The following is a 19,549-nucleotide window of genomic DNA, read 5'->3' as shown; positions in this document are numbered from 1 at the left end:
CCATATACAGACTTTCATTTGTACATCATACCATCTACAATCATTCATTTGTACATCACACCATCCACAACCATTCATTTGTACAAAACACCATCCACAGCCATTCATTTGTACATCACACATCTAAAGTCATTTATTTCTAGATCACACCATCCTGTAATTCATTTCTACAGCACACCATCGAGTCATTCATATGTACATAGCACCATCAACTGCCATTCATTTGTACATCACACTATCTACAGTAGTTCATAAGTACATCACACCATCTACAGCCCTTCATATGTACATCACACCATCTACAGCTCTTTATATGTACATCACACCATCTACAGCTCTTCATATGTACATCATACCATCTTCAGCCCTTCATATGTACATCACTCAATCTTCAGTCGTTCATATGTACATCACACCATCTACAGCTGTTCATTTGTACATCACACCATCTAAATTCATTCATTTGTACCTCACACCATCTACAGCCATTCATTTGTACATAACACCATCCAGAGTCATTCATTTGTACATCATACCATCTACAATCAACCACATTTGTGCATCATACTATCCACAGCCATTCATTTGTACAAAACGCCATAAACTTCCATTCATGTGTACATAACATTATCCACACCCATTCATTTGTACAACACACATCTAAAGCCATTCATTTCTACATCACACCATCCACAGTCTTTCATTTTTACATCACACCATCCAGTAATTCATTAGTACATCACACCATCTACTGCCATTCATTTGTACATCACCATCTATTCCCAGTCATTTGTTATTTGTGATTTGTTCAGAATGGTCAAAAATGCAAGATTAATTATTGCGATTTCAAAAAAAAATATTCATATGGATATATGTACCAGATATCAGGAGTTCTTATTATTGTGATACTCGCCCAGTCGCATAATTTGCATTAAAAAAAAACTCACAATAATTTCTGAATTTACAGTATTCCTTTGTACATCACACCATCCACAGCCATTCGTATGTACATCCCACTATCTACAGCCAGTCCATTCTACATCACACCATCCACATCGCCTCATAGCCATATATCGCATCATTCAAATTCGCACAAGTGTAGCCATACATTGCACCATACACATTCACACAAGTGTAGCCATACATTCATAACACCATTCACATTCACACAAGTGTAGTCATACATCACACCACTCACATTTGCACAAGTGTAGTCATACATCGCACCAAATACATTCATAAATTCATAGCCATACATTACACTATCCACATCTTACTATTCTTAGCCAAACATCACATGATCCACATTCCCACATCACACCATTCACATCTACACATCACACTTTTCATAATCATACATCAAGCAATTTCATAATCATACATCAAGCAAGCCTGCTTGTCTTAAGTGCAGGAGGTCATTGGTTTGAACAAAAGCTGGGTCAAACCAGAGACTTGAAAATTGGTATTAAATACTTCACTCAGCACTGAGAATTTAGGAGTAAGAGCAATGACTTGTCAGCTTAGAGTCGGAATAATTCATCACACTATTCACATCCACACAACACTCCACTCATAGCAATTCTTCATGCTATTGACATTTACTCAAATTATTCATAGCAACACATCACACCATCTACATCTACACATGGTACTATTCAAAGCCATACATTACACCATCCATTTCCATACTTCAAACTATTGACATTTACACAAAATATTTGTAGCATTACTTAACACTACATTCATAGCCATACATCACATCATCCGTTTCCTCACATCACACCATCCATATTTATTCATCACCCTATTCATTTGTACATTTTACAATGTTTTAATCTTCACAACACATACCATCCATTAAAGCTACACTTTACCCATTTACATCCCCACATCAACATATTCATATCCACACATAGAACCATCCACATTTTACATCATCCCATTCATGCTCTCATCATTTATGTACTCAAATCACCATTTTCCAACCCCCATCACACCATGTTCATATCCATACATTATACCTCAGCATTCATATTCAAACAGGAATTGATTTTCATCTACACACCTTTTCATAATGTTGCCATGTTATTATTATACCCCACGCAAATTTTTGTCTGTCAGTCCTGTTCTTGTCATCGCAACTCCTCTGAAACCACACAACAGAATTTCATGAAACTTTGTAGATAATAAGGACATACTATGTAGATGTGCATATCGACAGGAAATTATGATTCAATTTTTTCCCCAGGAGTTATGCCCCTTTGAACTTATTGGCCTCAATATACTACTGCAACAGTTTGTCATCGCAACTCCTCTGAAACCACACAACAGAATTTCATGAAACGTTGTAGATAATAAGGACATACTATATAGATGTGCATATCCACAAGAAATTATGATTCAATTTTTTTTCTTGGAGTTATGCCCCTTTGAACTTATTGGCCTCAATATACTACAGTCCGTCAGTCCTGTTCTTTTCATCGAAACTCTTCTGAAACCACACACAGAATTTCATGAAACTTTGAAGATAATAAGGACATAATATGTAAATGTGCATATCCACAAGAAATTTTTATCAATTGACTTTTGTAGGAGTTATGAGTCTGTGACACTTTGGCATCTCGTGAGATTTTGTTTGCTCAGTGTCAATGTGGGGGTGTGGGGTATATGAGCGTGCTCACAAAGGTTCTATAATTATAACAGAATCAATGTCCCATTAATAAGAGTTTACATTTTAAATTGATTTTGATTGAATGCAGGATTTCCTAACTTGGAATAAATTAATTACATATTTTTTTGTCATTAATAGTCAATGGCAGTAATAAGTGAACACAAAAAAATTATGAACTTACAGTTTTCATTTGTATATATCCCACCATTCATTCCTACACTTCACACCATTCATTTCAAAACTTCACACCATTCATTTCCACACTTCACACCATTCATTTCCACACATCACACCATTCATTTCAACACATCATACCATTTATTTCCACACTTCACACCATTCATTTCCACACATAGCACCATTCATTTCCATACATCACGTCAGTCATACCAACACACAGTAAACATTTCATTTCAACACATATAACTAATTATTTCTTACACATCAGACAATTCATTTAAACACATCACACCATTCATTGACACACTTTACATCATTTATTTCATACATATCACACAATTATATCCAAACATCACACCATTCATTTCCAAACTTCACATTATTCATTTCTAATCATCTCACCATTTATTTCTTACACATCACATCATTTGTTCAAACACATTTTAACAATTATTTTCAAACGTTACACAAATCATTTCTTCACATCCCAACATTAATTTCTACACACCACCCTCATTCATTTTCAAGTATCACACCATTCATTTCAGAACTTTTATTTCTTACACATTACATGATTTATTTCCACACATTACACCATTCATTTCTCTTCAACTTCCTACTTTATTTTGCCTTTAAGTTTTTTTTTTATTCAAGCGTCACTGAAACGTTCCCCCCCCCCCCCCCCCCTGCAACACATCACAATAATTTCTACTCATCAAATTGTTCAATTCTACATGTCACAACATTCAAAGCTGAATATGTTAATCAAAAGACTTACAAATGGGTATTTGCTGCTTCTATGCTAAACACCTGGCATTTAGGAGTAAGAGCAAAGACTAGTCTGCTTGGAGTCAGAAAAGTGTGTTCCGGTTTTAGTGAGGGTGACATATCTTCCTGTGGTGTGTTACCTTTTGAGTCTAATTCATCATTTTTGTCTTATTAGGGTTCATTTTCATATCACGTTAACATGATCTCTTTCTGATATACATATAATATCACACCATTCATTTCAACACATCACACCATTCATTTCCACACATCACAACATTTATTTTGACACATTACACCATTCAGTTTTACACATCGCACAACAGGCCATTTATTTCAAAACATTACCAAATATCATCATTTACTTTTACACATCACACATACATTTCCACATGTTACACCATTTATTTTTACACATCACACAATGCAACATTTGGTTCTACACATCACACTACTCCCATACATTTCCACACCCATTCATTTTCACACATCACAACATTTATTTCCACACCTTACACCATTCAGTTTTACACATCACACCATTCAGTTTTACACACATCACACCATTTATTTACACACATCACACCATTCAGTTTTACACACATTACATTATTTATTTTGACACATACATTTATTTCCACACATTACACCTGTCCGTGAGGATATAACCAGCTTAGTAGCATTAGTATCTAAATTTCCCTTGATAATTCTTCACCAGGGCATAAATATTCAGCTGCAGTCATTTTACATTTCATCAAAGTCATGATTATTCATTACTGCAGTTCATTCAAACGTGATTATTCATAATTGCAGTTTATCAAAACATGATTATTCATTATTGCAGTTCAAACATGATTATGCATTATTGCAGTTCATCCAAACATGATAATTCATTATTGCAGTTCATCCAAACATGATTATTCATTATTGCAGTTCATCCAAACATGATTATTCATTATTGCAGTTCATCCAAACATGATTATTCATTATTGCACTTCATCCAAACATGATTATTCATTATTGTAGTTAATCCTAATCATGATTATCCATTACTGTAGTTCATTCTCACCATGATTGTTCATTATGCAATCCATCCATTGCATGATTATTCATTACTGATATCATCCTAATCATAACATTCATTATGCAATTCATCAAAACATAATTATGCATTACTGCAGTTCAGTCTCATCAGGATTATTCATTACTGCAGTTCATTCTTATCATAATTATTCATTATTCAGTTCATTATTCATTATTGCAGTTCATTGTTATCATGATTATTCATTACTGCAGTTCATTCTCATCATGATTATTCATTACTGCAGTTCATTCTTATCATGATTATTCATTACTGCAGTTCATTCTCATCATGATTATTCATTACTGCAGTTCATTGTTATCATGATTATTCATTACTGCAGTTCATTGTTATCATGATTATTCATTACTGCAGTTCATTCTCATCATGATTATTCATTACTGCAGTTCATTCTTATCATGATTATTCATTACTGCAGTTCATTCTCATCATGATTATTCATTACTGCAGTTCATTGTTATCATGATTATTCATTACTGCAGTTCATTCTTATCATGATTATTCATTACTGCAGTTCATTCTCATCATGATTATTCATTACTGCAGTTCATTGTTATCATGATTATTCATTATTGCAGTTCATTGTTATCATGATTATTCATTACTGCAGTTCATTCTCATCATGATTATTCATTATTGCAGTTCATTGTTATCATGATTATTCATTACTGCAGTTCATTCTCATCATGATTATTCATTATTGCAGTTCATTCTCATCATGATTATTCATTATTCAGTTCATTATTCATTAAAGCAGCTCATCCATACATGATTATTCATTACTCATTACTGCAGATTATTCGAACTATGGTTATTCATTTATGCAAATCATTCTATTCCTGATTTTTTTCATTAATACAGATTATCCCAGTCAGGATAATTCATATTTTTTTCTGACCCTTCATAGGTATTGTTGGTATATTATTTCTTGCCACCATCAGATATTTATCTTACACTAAAAGAGAGAGAACATCTATGCATCCAATTAGATATTACACTCTTCATAGTGCTCCACCACATGAATTAGGACATTACTTTTTCACCACAGTCATGATCTATAATTTTCTTCTCTTGTCCTGAATATGTATGAATTAATTCCAATTTGAGATTAGGCAGACTGGTCATTTTAAGATTAAAATAAGTTTTATCAAGTCATCTTCTCACACCAATTATAAGTATTCATTTACATTTCACACCAATCATTAACCTTCATTTACATTAACCCCATTTCTACACATTATTTTTCACTTCACGCTACTTTCCACAGAGTTAAAGGCATTCATTACATTTCACTCTAATCATAAACATTCGTTTACATTTCATTAGCATTCATTTACACTTCATGCCAGTCATAAGCTTTCATTTACACTTAACACCAATCATTATCATTTACACCACACCAATCATTAGCCTTCATTTACACTTCATACCAATCAGTGTCATTCATTTACAATTCCCCACAGTCATTTAGGCATTTATTAAACTTCATTTTAATCATAACAATTCATATACACTTCACACCAATCATTAGCATTCATTTTCTCTTCACAACAATCTTAAGCATTTACACTTCAAACCAACAATCACTCATTTTCACTTCACACCAATCATTAACTTTGATTCACACTTCATATCAATTCTTGGCATTCGTTAGCATTTCACACCAATCAGATGCATTAATCTACACATAAGCATTCATTTTCATTTCCCCACAGTCATAGGTATTTATTACCTTTGCTTTAATCATAAGCATTTCATTACACTTCACACCAATCATTAGAATTCATTTGCCATTCACATCAATCCTAGGCATTCAGTTATACTTTGCACCAATCATCAGTCATTTGCACTTCACACCATTCATCAGTCGTTTAAACTTTACATCAATCATAAGCATGCATTTGCACTTGACTTACCATCATTCTTTTCCACTAGACACCAATCAATATCATTCATTTCCTCTTGACACCAATCAACGTCATCCATTTCCACTTGACACCAATCAATATCATTCATTTACTCTTCATACTTATCAATATCATTCATTTTCACTTGGCACCAATCAATATCATTCATTTACTATTCACACTTACTAATATCAATCATTTCCACTCGACACCAATCAATATCATTCATTTACACTTCACACTTGTCATTATCATTCGTTTCCACTCAACACCAATCAATATCATTCATTTACTCTTCACACTTATCAATATCATTCATTTCCACTTGACACCAATCAATATCATTCATTTACTCTTCATACTTATCAATATCATTCATTTCAACTTGACACCAATCAAAATCATTCATTTCCACTTGACACCAATCAATATCATTCATTTACACTTTACACTTGTCATTATCATTCGTTTCCACTCAACACCAATCAATATCATTCATTTACTCTTCACACTTATCAATATCATTCATTTCCACTTGACACCAATCAAAATCATTCATTTCCACTTGACAACAATCAATATCATTCATTTACTCTTCATACTTATCAATATCATTCATTTACACTTCACACTTATCATTCATTTACACTTGACACCAATCAGTATCATTCGTTACTACTTGACACCAATCAACGTCATCCATTTCCACTTGACACCAATCTATCATTCATTTACTCTTCATACTTATCAATATCATTCATTTCCACTCGATACCAATCAATATCATTCATTTACACTTCATACTTATCATTATCATTCGTTTCCACTCAACACCAATCAAAATCATTCATTTACTCTTCACACTTATCAATATCATTCATTTCCACTTGACACCAATCAATATCATTCATTTACTCTTCACACCAATCAATATCATTCATTTACACTTCATTCTTATGATTCATTTACACTTCAAATCAATTCTTAGAATTTGTTTAAATGTCACACTTATCATCATCATTCATTCCCAATTGAAATTAACTTTTATCAATCATGACAGTTGTAGGCACTTACTTTTACTTCATATCAATTATAAGCATTCATTTACATGTCATACCAAGCATAAGCGTTAATTTACACTTCACACTAATCATAAGCTTCAATTTACACTTCACACCAATCATTAGCATTTATTTACAGTTCACATCAATCCTGCACATTCATTTGCTCTTCAAATCAATCCTTAGCATTCATTCGCTCTTCCATATCAACCCTAGGCATTATTTTACACTTCATCAGCATTCAACTGTAGTTCACTTCAGTCATAATAATCTTTGAAATATACTTACAGACATTTATTGGTCCCCAGAAGTCAAAACTTACAAATCATGTTTTAAAATAAAAACATAATTATTTAATTTTAATCTTTTGTTGGATCTCTTTATAGGATTTCTTTTTAATAAACAATCAGCAAAACCTCATTGTTTATGTACATTACCTTAGGTATTTTATTCTCTTTAACTTTGAAATAGTAACACCATGATTTTTGTCATATTCTGTGGAGTGTATTTATTTATGTATAAGAACTGGAATGATTTGGCCATACTTGTAAAAAAAATAGATATATAATGTTTAGAAAATTTGGTTAGATTTTGAGTGTTTGTAAAACCTATCTAGGAACATATAAATACTGCAGCAGGAAGACTAGTTATGTTTACGACCATGAGGGATTATTCACAATGTCATATTTTATTTGGTAATAATTACTAGTATTTCTAATATATATTCAATTTAATATTTTATTGCCATTAAACACAATGATAAGGTTTGTAACAAAAAAAATCAAGAAAATATATCAAATAAAATAAAACTAACATCTATATAACTAGTTTAACAAATAACTATCAGTCAATGTTAAAAAAGTTTGTCTCACGACCTCAGTTCAAAGGCCTGCTTTCTGAAGGAAGCTTGTTTTAATTTGAATATGGGGTCAAGTATTAATTTTAGTTGATTTGTTTAATTTTTTTCTCAAAATTTAAGAAGTCTTTGTTTATAGTTTTCATTACTTTTAAATACTTCTCTTGATTTTTTAAATATTTTTGGCAATTTAGGAAGAAATGTTTTTCATCTTCCAACATATTGCAAAATTTGCAGTCTCTTATCTCTTACATTGCATTAACCGTAATATTTTAACAAGAGACTAAATAGGAGCATTTAAGATACCGCAAGTAAAACAAAATGGGAGTGGGGAAATGTCCCTTAATTTGAAGTCATACATAGATTAATCTGTTATAGGAGTATTTGATGTGTTTCATCTTATCAATACTGATAGTCAGACTCTTACTAGGTATCTTCAATATTAATCCTCTGTTATAAACTTTGATATAATAGTAAATGAATAAATCTGCTTCATTCCAGTCTACATAACAGACCATCCCTCATAAGAATATAATTCAATAAGTGTTTATTTCAATTAAGGTCCCTCAGGGGACAGTTACAAAGATACAACCATAATTCAGTTATTCAAACAATACAGTATAATAATACAATGTATAAAACAAGTAATACATATAGTTGTTTTAAATTGGAGGAATTGCTGTAACTTACATTGGTTACCAAAATATTAATTCTTTCAAGATTAACTGCATTTCTGAATGGCAAAATAATTCATATTCCTGAATGGCAAAATAATTCATATTCCTCTAAATTTGTTTTGACAAAGCATTATTTTGTGGGAATGTTTTTATTTTGTTGTTTAAAAACATAGTATCTATCCCACATGACATATAAATGCTAATGAAGCAATATTCAAATAATGTTTTAACCAAAATAAATTGCTTTTATACCTGATTTTGTGTTTTGATTTTTTAATATATGTACTTTTGTGCAATAAACCTCTTAGTTCTTCAGAAATTTTGTTTTGCTTTTAAATATGCCTTGATGGAAATTTTTGTTATTAAATCTTTGTTGCGGAAATAGTGATATAAGAATACGAAGATGTGATATAATTGCCAATGAGACAACTGTTTTTCCTCCTTCCAGTTGTCAAGCTGCTTATTTTCACAAACTATGTCTTTTCTGTATATTAATTTCCACTTGGAGATAATAGTAGATGATTGTTGGTCAGGGTTAGGAATCAAAACTTTACACCACCTGTACTGCTTGTAGTTCAATAGTTATCCTTTGTAAGATTGTTCTTAACCACTTTAAGATGTGTCCTAGATAAGGCTTAAATTGCAGGTTAAATATCCAGGAAAAAAAACAGGTTCATGTTAATAGATCATGTCCAGTATTTATCTTGAAATGTGTATGGAGATCAGTGATGGTTTCTCCCTTATTTTTACCCAATTCATACATTTTTGTCGAGCCTGCAACTTTTGTCGCAGAAAGCTCGACATAGGGATAGTGATCCGGTAGAGGCGGCGTTAGCTAACTTCTTAAAAGCTTTATATTTTAGAAGGTGGAAGACCTGGATGCTTCATACTTTATATATGGATGCCTCATGTTACGAAGTTTCCGTCAGTCACATGTCCAATGTCCTTGACCTCATTTTCATGGTTCAGTGACTACTTGAAAAAAAAGTTAACATTTTTTGTAATGTTAATTTCTCTCTTATTATAAGTAGTAGGATAACTATATTTGGTATGTGCGTACCTTGCAAGGTCCTCATGCCCGTCAGACAGTTTTCACTTGACCTCAACCTCATTTCATGGATCAGTGAACAAGGTTAAGTTTTGGTGGTCAAGTCCATATCTCAGATACTATAAGCAATAGGTCAAGTATGATCGGTGTATGGAAGGACTGTAAGGTGTACATGTCCAACTGGCAGGTGTCATCTGACCTTGACCTCATTTTCATGGTTCAGTGGTTATAGCTAAGTTTTTGTGTTTTGATCTGTTTTTCTTATACAGTATGCAATAGGTCTACTATATTTGGTGTATGGAATGATTGTAAGGTGTACATGTCTAGCTTGCAGGTGTCATTTGACCTTGACCTCATTTTCATGGTTCAGTGGTCAAAGTTAAGATTTTGAGTTTTGGCCTTTTTTCTAACACTATATGCAATAAGTCAACTATATTTGATGTATGGAAATATTTTATGATCTATATGTCAGTCGTGCAGGTTTTATTTGACCTTGACCTCATTTTCACAGTTCATTGCTCAGTGTTAAGTTTTTGTGTTTTGGTCTGTTTTTCTTAAACTATAAGCAATAGGTCAACTATATTTGTTGTATGGAAGAATTATTAGCCGTACATGCCTGCCTGGCATGGTTCATCTGACCTTGGTCTCATTTTCATGGTTCATTGGTCAATGTTTAGTTTACTTGGTTAATGTTAAGTTTATGTGACAGTTGAAATAAAGCTTTATATTTAGGACTATCAACACAATATCAATGATTAGTAAAGAAGGCGAGACATTTCAGCGTGTGCACTCTTGTTATACAAAATTCAGTTATAAGAACTAATGTTCTTGCTTTCCTCTGAATTTCCTACAAGGACATCACATCAAGCCTCATGTTTTGAAAATGAAAATTTAGCCGTCTTGAGTGGAGAAATATCGTATAATATATATATATAAAATTGTGAACATAAGGAGGGCTAATATGAGATAACTTCTATATGAGGAAATAATCTAATGAGAGATAGTCTCCATATCAAAGGCGCTTACTTGTTTTGATGTATCTCTGCCAGTTTTATACATCAGGGGCAGATTATTTGATCCGACTTGCTAACAACTACACTTAAATGTGGCAAGCATGCAGATTATGCAGACAAAACAACTAACAACCACTAACCATTAGGTTGAATTGCGGATTAGAAACCTCAAAATCCCGTTTTTAAGCGTTCCTAATAAAGGTCAATACAGAAAAGAGGTTCAAATGCACCAAATAAAAAGTATTCTTTTCATTTTCTAGCACTAGGTCTATATTACTGCTGCTGGACTGTTAGTCCCCGAGGGTATCATCAGCACTGTAGTCAGGGACTTGGGGAGTGATTTAGTACTTAAGGGTATCAGCAGTTCAAATAGTCGGCCTTGGAAAGTGATTTATTACAGACTTTTCCATCAATTATCTGTTGATTTATTTAACACAGTTGACTTAAGGTTATTCTTTGTAGGTCACTTTTGGTTATTTAGCTGCTAACATTTCTATGTTTTCATACATGCCTAGCGTTCAAATATGGGTTAAACAGAGGGAAGGGGTCGTTGATGAAAAAAAAAGTTTTGAAAGATATTTGCATTATCTCTTCTGGCAAAACGTTTTTTTTGTTTAATAGTGAACAATTGAAGAAATAAAATTTCAATAGACGAAGTGGATCAGGATCAATTTATCCAAAACTATTATGCAGTGTAACAATTGAGTTGTGTCAGATAAAAACCGACCTTATGCAAATGAATATAAATACATCTGTTAACCTATTTCGGGGTTAAAAAATTTTAACGGAAAGTCTGTAACTTTGAAAATTGAGTTGTTATAAGAACCATACAAAACAAGCAAAAACTCGTCTTTCATTTCGTATTTGAATATTCCAAAATCAATCAAAATCTTACACATTCATGCATACGTGCACTTGCATAAGGTCGATAAGGTCGATTTCTATCCGATGAGACTCAATTATGTTATTGGGGCATCTTCAAGTATATATGCTTTGCTATGTCTTGAACTGACATTTCCTTAAAAAACTTCTATATAGAACATTTCAACATATATAACAATATTACACAAAGACTTTTCTATTTATTATGTTATATTAACGAACCTTGTGATTTCTGTCACTGACCTTCGATACCTTAAATGTTTCATTCAAGCTAAATAAATTTTGTGGAGAAATCAATACTTATAATAAATAGTTTTGGAAAAACAACAATAATTCCTCTGTTAGAGGATTTTAATCTGAGGTCCTCTACTCTGCATATATAGTTGAACATTATTACTTGCCTTTGTTAGGGTCAAAATAGAGTTGAGTTTTAGTATGATTACAACTCAATGAAAGAAGGGCAGAAGAAAAAGAAAAAAAATATATTGCCCACCAATCACGAAACAGCTGAAAACTACAGACAAAGCAACACAAACAACAGCAATTACCGATGCTTAACCTGTGTGTCCCGTAAGAGAGAATAGTTTTAAGGACACCAGTCGCCTTTCCCGTTATTCAAGAATAGAAGATAAAAATTTTCTAATTTGCGAACCAAATAGTCACGCCTGGAACAATATCCTATTCTATTAGCATAAATTTAAATAGGAGAAAGACGAAATATTTTGAATCGAACATCGGTCAATTAAAAGAGAAAAACTGAATTTACTATTTAATATATATTCAAACTCCAGTTCTAGTGTGAACTATTGTGACTACTTACCGGGCCCCTAACACTCCCTTTGTGTGGGATGGAAATTGTCCTAGTCGCGGGTTGTACTAAAGTTAGTGATACATCTCCATTAATCCTAAAACGGTGTGCACTTAGTTTTCACTGTACTTTCGAGGGGTTCTTCAAAAATTGGATGCATTTCATTACAGAATCTACATTTTTACATACTTGAAAACCTAACCGATTTTGTGCAATGCCTTAACCTGTATAATAATTTACATTTAGCATACCAGTATGCATAAGAGTAAAACACAGACAGATTCCCGATCGTGTGTAGACTCGCTTGGTTCTAATCTTTGGTCGTTGAATTAAAAAAGAACATTTTGTAAATTGGGTAATTAATTTCTTGACTTGATTTTACGTCGCTGAAGTCATGCTCTTTATATCCTCACAACTCTTGAACCTCAGCTGTGGTTGCAAGACCCCAGAATGTTCTGTGGGTATTCTATAGCTTTCTTTTGTTTAGATGGTGCACTGGGTCCTTCAATTTCAAAACGAAATGTCTTGTGTTGCCAATGGAAGAGCATAGAAGCACATTCGTACGCAGCTTTTCTCTAGATCACTTTTATTTGCCGAAATAACCGGCGTTATACGAACTAGAACTGTACATCGCCAACGATCGGATTGGTCTTCCCTTTATTTGCCTTTCATTGGCATTGATCAATCTAGAATCCCACAGAACCTGCCACCTTTAGAAACGGCAACTCTCGGTAGTCCCATCCTTGATTTTTACACCACTCTATTTCATTCTCACGAAAAGCAAAGGAATTGTACACAACACTCAGGGTTTTTTTTACTCATAAAACAGTTTATATGGCAGGGATCAATCGAGAATAGCAAGCAGTGGCGTCGGACTGGACTGAAAAGCCGATAGACAATCATCTGAAAGTGACGAGAAAAATAGAGCTTCAATTTGGTCTCAGAGTGCAAAAAAAAAAAGAGACTTTCAAAGGCTAACCGACAATGCCATGGTAAAAATCAAAATCCGACAAAAAAAACCCAACAGTATACATAACACAATATACAAAACCAAAGACTGAGCCACACGAATTTCTAAGAGTTATTCATGTCTTCTCATTTGTGTTTAACATTAATAGCCTTATATATAGACGTCTATCTATATTTTATCAAACACAATTTATAAATTCCTCCGTGGGAAATAAGATAGCATTCAGATTGAACTTTAAACTAGATAATCACGTGACAATAACTTCCTCTTCCTTACTATTAAATATGTGTTTTTGTAAATGGTGTTTTCAAAATTAAAATATTTATGTTATCTATATTTGTTTTAATATTCGACTGTCCGAAAATATAAGCAATATCATACCTTAAATAGATGATATATGTTTTCGTAAATTTAAAATAATTACGTTATTACTTTCTTATTATTTTGCTGTTCTATAATTGGTGCAATTTAATAAGTCATTACAATTTTCGTTGTTTTTCTTCTTCAACAAATTATTGGAAAAGATAGAAAAACTTCAGCCTTGATAATCCAACATTTAACATACATTATACAGAACGATCAATATAATTTTTATTTGTTAATTATGACGCCCCAAATGAGTAGAGCAATTGCAAGCATAATTGCAGTAGACACATTATTATTACATTTCAACAATCAAGTAAACTAATAAAAATCTTTTAAAAGGGCTAAGATCTTGAAGGCCACTCATATCTTATTAAATAACTTGGCTCTTCTAGTCTTAATCAAAGTTGAGGTATTTAACTATCAACCATCATTAAAGTAAAGTGCAGTAAGACGCCCAGTCGTGTGTAGACTCGCTTAGTTCTAATCTTTGGTCGTTGAAATATTCTGAAGGAGGATTGTGTAAAATTTGTTTCCATTTTGGATAACTTATTTCTGGATTTGATTTTACGTTGCTGAAATCATACTCTTTATATCCACACAACTCTTGAACTTCAGCTGTGGTTGCAATACCAGAAAGTTTTTCCGGGAATACTATGTTTTTGGTTTGTTCATGCGGTGCACTTGATCCTTGAATATCAAAACGGATGTCTTGTGATGGCCAATGGGAAAGCATGACAGCACTTTTGTACGCAGCTTTTCTTTTCTCTAAATCGCTTTTATTAGCCCAGCAAGCTGGTGTCATACAGACTAAAACCGTAAATCGCCAACGACCGGGATTTTTTCTACCCTTTACTGGCCTTGCATTGGCATGGATCAGTCTAGAATCCCACAGAACCATGCCACCTTTAGGAACGGCAACTCTGAGTAGTTCACATCCTTTAGATTTAAACCAATCTAAATCATTCTCACGAATATCAAAGAAATTATGCTGTGCACTCTGTTCGGCACCTTTCTTATTATTGACGTACAATTCATCTAGAAATTTGTGGGATTTTTTTAGAACATAGAATGTCCAATCATCTTCCTCAGCCGCCTCAAGGTAAACGCCTCCCTGATAAGCATGAAGACCAAATTTCTCTGCACCTTGATCACAGTGGAGCCAATGTTTGCCCTCAACTGCAAATTCCTCCTCCCCTTCCTCTGGTGGTCGTCCAATTGCCACCGTTTCAATACTTGATAATAATCTTGGTGTTTTCCATAACTCCTCATAAACTGGTTTAACAGCTAACCGAACCTTCCATGTTGTTTCTAAGTTTCCTGCATTATAACCCCTAATTAGGGAATTTAAAGATTTGGGCCACTCGCCTGGACCTCGGAATTGCTGTAGCCATATTTTGTATTCTTCAATTCTTTCCTCGCACTCTTCCTCTGTCAAAACGTTCTCAATAACAACGAAACCGTTTTGAGCTAGCTCTGTTCTATGTCGATCAGTTATCATCTATAGAAATCGAAAGATAAAGGAAAAAAGAATCGGATTAATGTCAAAATTGTTACAAATTGTATTAATTCACCACTTAACATTGTCGATTTTGTTTTATTTGGGTTAGTAGGTAATTAATAATGGTTTGCAATTCCAACAATGTGTATTTGCACGAGTCCTAAATGAATATGGTAACACTAAATAATTTTGTAACGTGCATAAAAAGAGATAATAAATATATACAAATGCTGGAGAAAAACAATGAAAACGTTGTTCCTTTGCTTGTTGGGTTTTTGGCTGTGCATATACTGATTTTTTGTCATTGATGGAAACCCCATTTCTTTTTTTCTATTAAATGATACAGAACCCCATCGACAACCACTACCAAAAAGCAATAAAAGCTATTTTGCGGTCAACCATGAGTCTTCAACAATAGACAAGTGTCTCTATGATATGTCAGGCTCTGTATCTTTCATAGAAACTATCAATAATATGTCATCAATACATAAACAAGAAAATCAGAAGAAGGTTACTTAAGACAATTGTTAATATGCCACCTGACAAACTTGGGACAGTCACAAGAAATATGCATGTTGCTTGATTAAGCTATTTTTTAATCCTCTCCATTTTAATCACAATAAATAAAATGTCAATAGATAGAATAAGGTACAATTAAAGTAAGGAAACAGATAACCCTCTATAATACCTGTATAAATTTTGTACTTGAGCAAAATGATACTAAATGACAGGGTATTGATTAATGCTCACTGTAACTGAAAGCAACAACATCATATTACATAACTTGGTGGGGTTCGTGTTGCTTAGTCTTTAGTTTTCTATGTTGTGTCATCTGTACTATTATTTGTCTGTTTGTCTTTTTATTTTTGGCCATGGCGTTGTCAGTTTGTTTTCGATCTATGAGTTTGACTGTCCCTCTGGTATCTTTCGTCCCTCTGGTATCTTTCGTCCCTCTTTTGATGATACGGATAATATGCTGTCCTGGACTCTAACGATCTTTAACGGCTATACTTTGGTGTAGATTTCATAAAGTAACGTCATGAAGAGTGTACGAAAACTCAACGTGACTGTGCAATGTCCAAAAGAAAAACTGTACAACATTGTAATACAGAAAATAATAAATGTTATAAAATCGCTTTAACATAATAATCTCATTTCAAATCGCAAATTAAAACTCTATAAATTTTGATGTATAGAGTTAAAGCACAATTCCTAAACATGTTTGCTTTGTAAATAATATTACAGAGAAAGGCTTTCAAAAATTATTTCTTTTCAAGCAATTAATCAAAACCATATAATACATATGTATTAATTATAATGTCGTGAAATTTCAAAGTGGGACAAATAGTCACTCCGATATATCTATCCTTGATATGGTCCTTGGGTCAGTCATCTTTAAATAAGCATTAATATTGGTATCTATATAAATTTTATGAAGGACCACCATCTTACGCCAATTAATATAACGACTTCTTTCTCGAATAGATCTTCACAAGCAACAACAGCAAACAGACAAACAAGGAAAATAGACAAACAAAGAAAATAGACAAACAAAGCAAATAGGCAAACGAAGAAAATAGAAAAACGAAGAAAGATACCATTAAACGAGCATACAAAAATATAGATTTTTAACAAAACTAATATCTACATTATTACTGTTTGGAAAATGTATGGTAAGGTAATAAACAAAAAACGTTTATACGAACTTAAATTGTAACAAGTAGTCTTAACATTTTATTAAGGAATTATTTTAATTACTAGACTGAATAGATTGGTGGTTGTGATATTAATATCATGTTCAGCCACAATGGTATCCAATAGATTGGCGGTTGTGATATTAGTATCAAGTTCAGCCACAATGGTATCCAAAAGGTTGGTGATTGCGATATTAATATCAAGTTCAGCCACAATGGTATCCAATAGATTGGCGGTTGTGATATCAGTATCAAGTTCAGCCACAATGGTATCCAATAGATTGGCGGTTGTGATATTAGTATCAAGTTCAACCACAATGGTATCCAATAGGTTGTATCATGTATACGAAATTTATACTTGAATAAAAAAAAGTTTAGGACAGTGATCGATCAGGGATAGCAAACAGTGGCGTGGTAGTGGACTGAGTGGGGGGAACAGTTAAATAATTATTAGTTAGTGTCCTTCCCCTCCTTTACTCTAGGCTCTTACGCCACTGGTCAATAAGAAACTATACTTTATAAAACAAAGCTAGCAAAATAAATAATTGGGGTTCCAAATTATATGACGACGAGAACTAAAAAAAAATGAGAAACTAAAGTTTACCGTGAATGATCTTTCTGGGTTGTAATATTCTGTTTTTGACATTTAATATAAATAGCCTTATATATAGACGTCTATTATTAGTTAGATAGCATTCAGATTGAAATTTTAAAAGAGATAATCACGTGACAATTACTTCCTCTTCCTTAATACTAAAGTTTTGTTTCCGTAAATGGTGTTTTCAAAATTAAACCATTTATCATGTTTATGTTATTTATATATATTTATTATTTGACTGTCCTATAATATATGCAATATCTTACCTTAGACGAATGATTATAATTTTCTTCAATATGTTGTTTTTCATCTGGAATAATAGAATAACCGAAGACTGGATAGAATCGACCCGTGTATCAAGTTATAAATAAACATTATCCAGACATTCGTCATTCTATAAATAAATACATGGTTCAATACATATATTTTTAAATTCAATTAAAGTCATCCAGACATTCGTCATTCTCTATATATAAGTGTGAAAAGAGATAGTGTGAGGGAATTATATGGTCCATTTTAAAACACTTGATGCCGATACCACTGAACCAATCAGAATAAACTTTTTGCGGGGTTTTAGGAAATGCTTTTACTTTGTATCTGTGTGTGTTTTGCAATGAAGTTTGAATAGAGCAAATTTTCATATAAAGCCAATGATTATGTAGACTTTTAGATATTTCAGATGTTGTTGGGTAAGTCCCATTTGTTGTTTCTAAGAACCTCGTTTAAGTTGGAACTATTGAAGCGTCTGCATGTAATGTTTGGTCTTCATTGCTAGTTAGTGTCTCAATTTCAGTTTCAATTTCTGTCAGTATTTATCCATATTTTACATGGTTAGCTGCTTTAAAGGCTTCCGAAATCAGTGAAATACTAAACCCAACATTTGATTCTCCCTGCCCTTTTTGTTTCCGTATAACGATTTATTAAGCCTAATGTTTTTTTTTCAAACTGACACTGCAGTGTGGCTGATTCGTACTTTGTTTTCAATTCATGTAAAACAGTTTGTCGAGTTGCATTTTGAATGAAAAAATCAACATGTCTTTTTATTTCCATTTTATGAAAAACTGCACCGTAGGAAATGGCTACGCCCGGGTAAAAAAGTAAGATTAATGTATTGGCTTTGCCAAAAAATCATTTTCAACCTGCAGTTATGCCGGTCCATTAACGTCTTAAAATAAGCACCTTTTTCTTGATTTGTACGTCACTCCACTATTTACCCTTATTAAATGTAATGATTTGGACTGGTCATTGTTATTGAACCTTACACATTTTGATTGGATAAAGTTATTTAAATTGATTCATCTGAAATATAACACTATATTTATGTTTATAAAAGCTGGGATGGTAAGGGAGCTACCATTTGATTTTTATGGGGGGGGGGGGGGATTTTGTCCTGCATTTTTTGTTGTTGTAATCTCTGTCCTGCCTTTTTATTTTTCACTCTATTCGGTCC

General features: G+C 32.9%; 1 protein-coding gene across 2 annotated transcripts; it reads right to left on the bottom strand.

The window, feature by feature from the left end:
- Window positions 1-14,521: 14,521 nt before the first annotated feature.
- Window positions 14,522-18,553, bottom strand: LOC127719438 (uncharacterized). Of its 2 annotated transcripts, none has more exons than XM_052225535.1 (2): window positions 18,366-18,553; window positions 14,522-15,807 (listed from the first exon to the last, which is right to left on the bottom strand). In XM_052225535.1, exon 2 carries the CDS (start codon window positions 15,805-15,807, stop codon window positions 14,740-14,742), a length of 1,068 nt encoding a protein of 355 aa, XP_052081495.1. In that variant the 5' UTR covers window positions 18,366-18,553; the 3' UTR covers window positions 14,522-14,739. The 2 variants fall into 2 exon arrangements, with proteins under 2 accessions (XP_052081495.1, XP_052081494.1); XM_052225534.1 differs by lacking the exon at window positions 18,366-18,553 and adding an exon at window positions 18,106-18,202.
- Between the last annotated feature and the right edge of the window lie 996 nt (window positions 18,554-19,549).

The sequence above is a fragment of the Mytilus californianus genome, unplaced genomic scaffold (genome assembly GCF_021869535.1).
Source record: "Mytilus californianus isolate M0D057914Y unplaced genomic scaffold, xbMytCali1.0.p SCAF_11, whole genome shotgun sequence".
Taxonomy (NCBI): Eukaryota; Metazoa; Mollusca; class Bivalvia; order Mytilida; family Mytilidae; genus Mytilus; species Mytilus californianus.
Note: the sequence above shows the minus strand (reverse complement) of the source record. Positions and strands in the feature narration are given on the sequence as shown.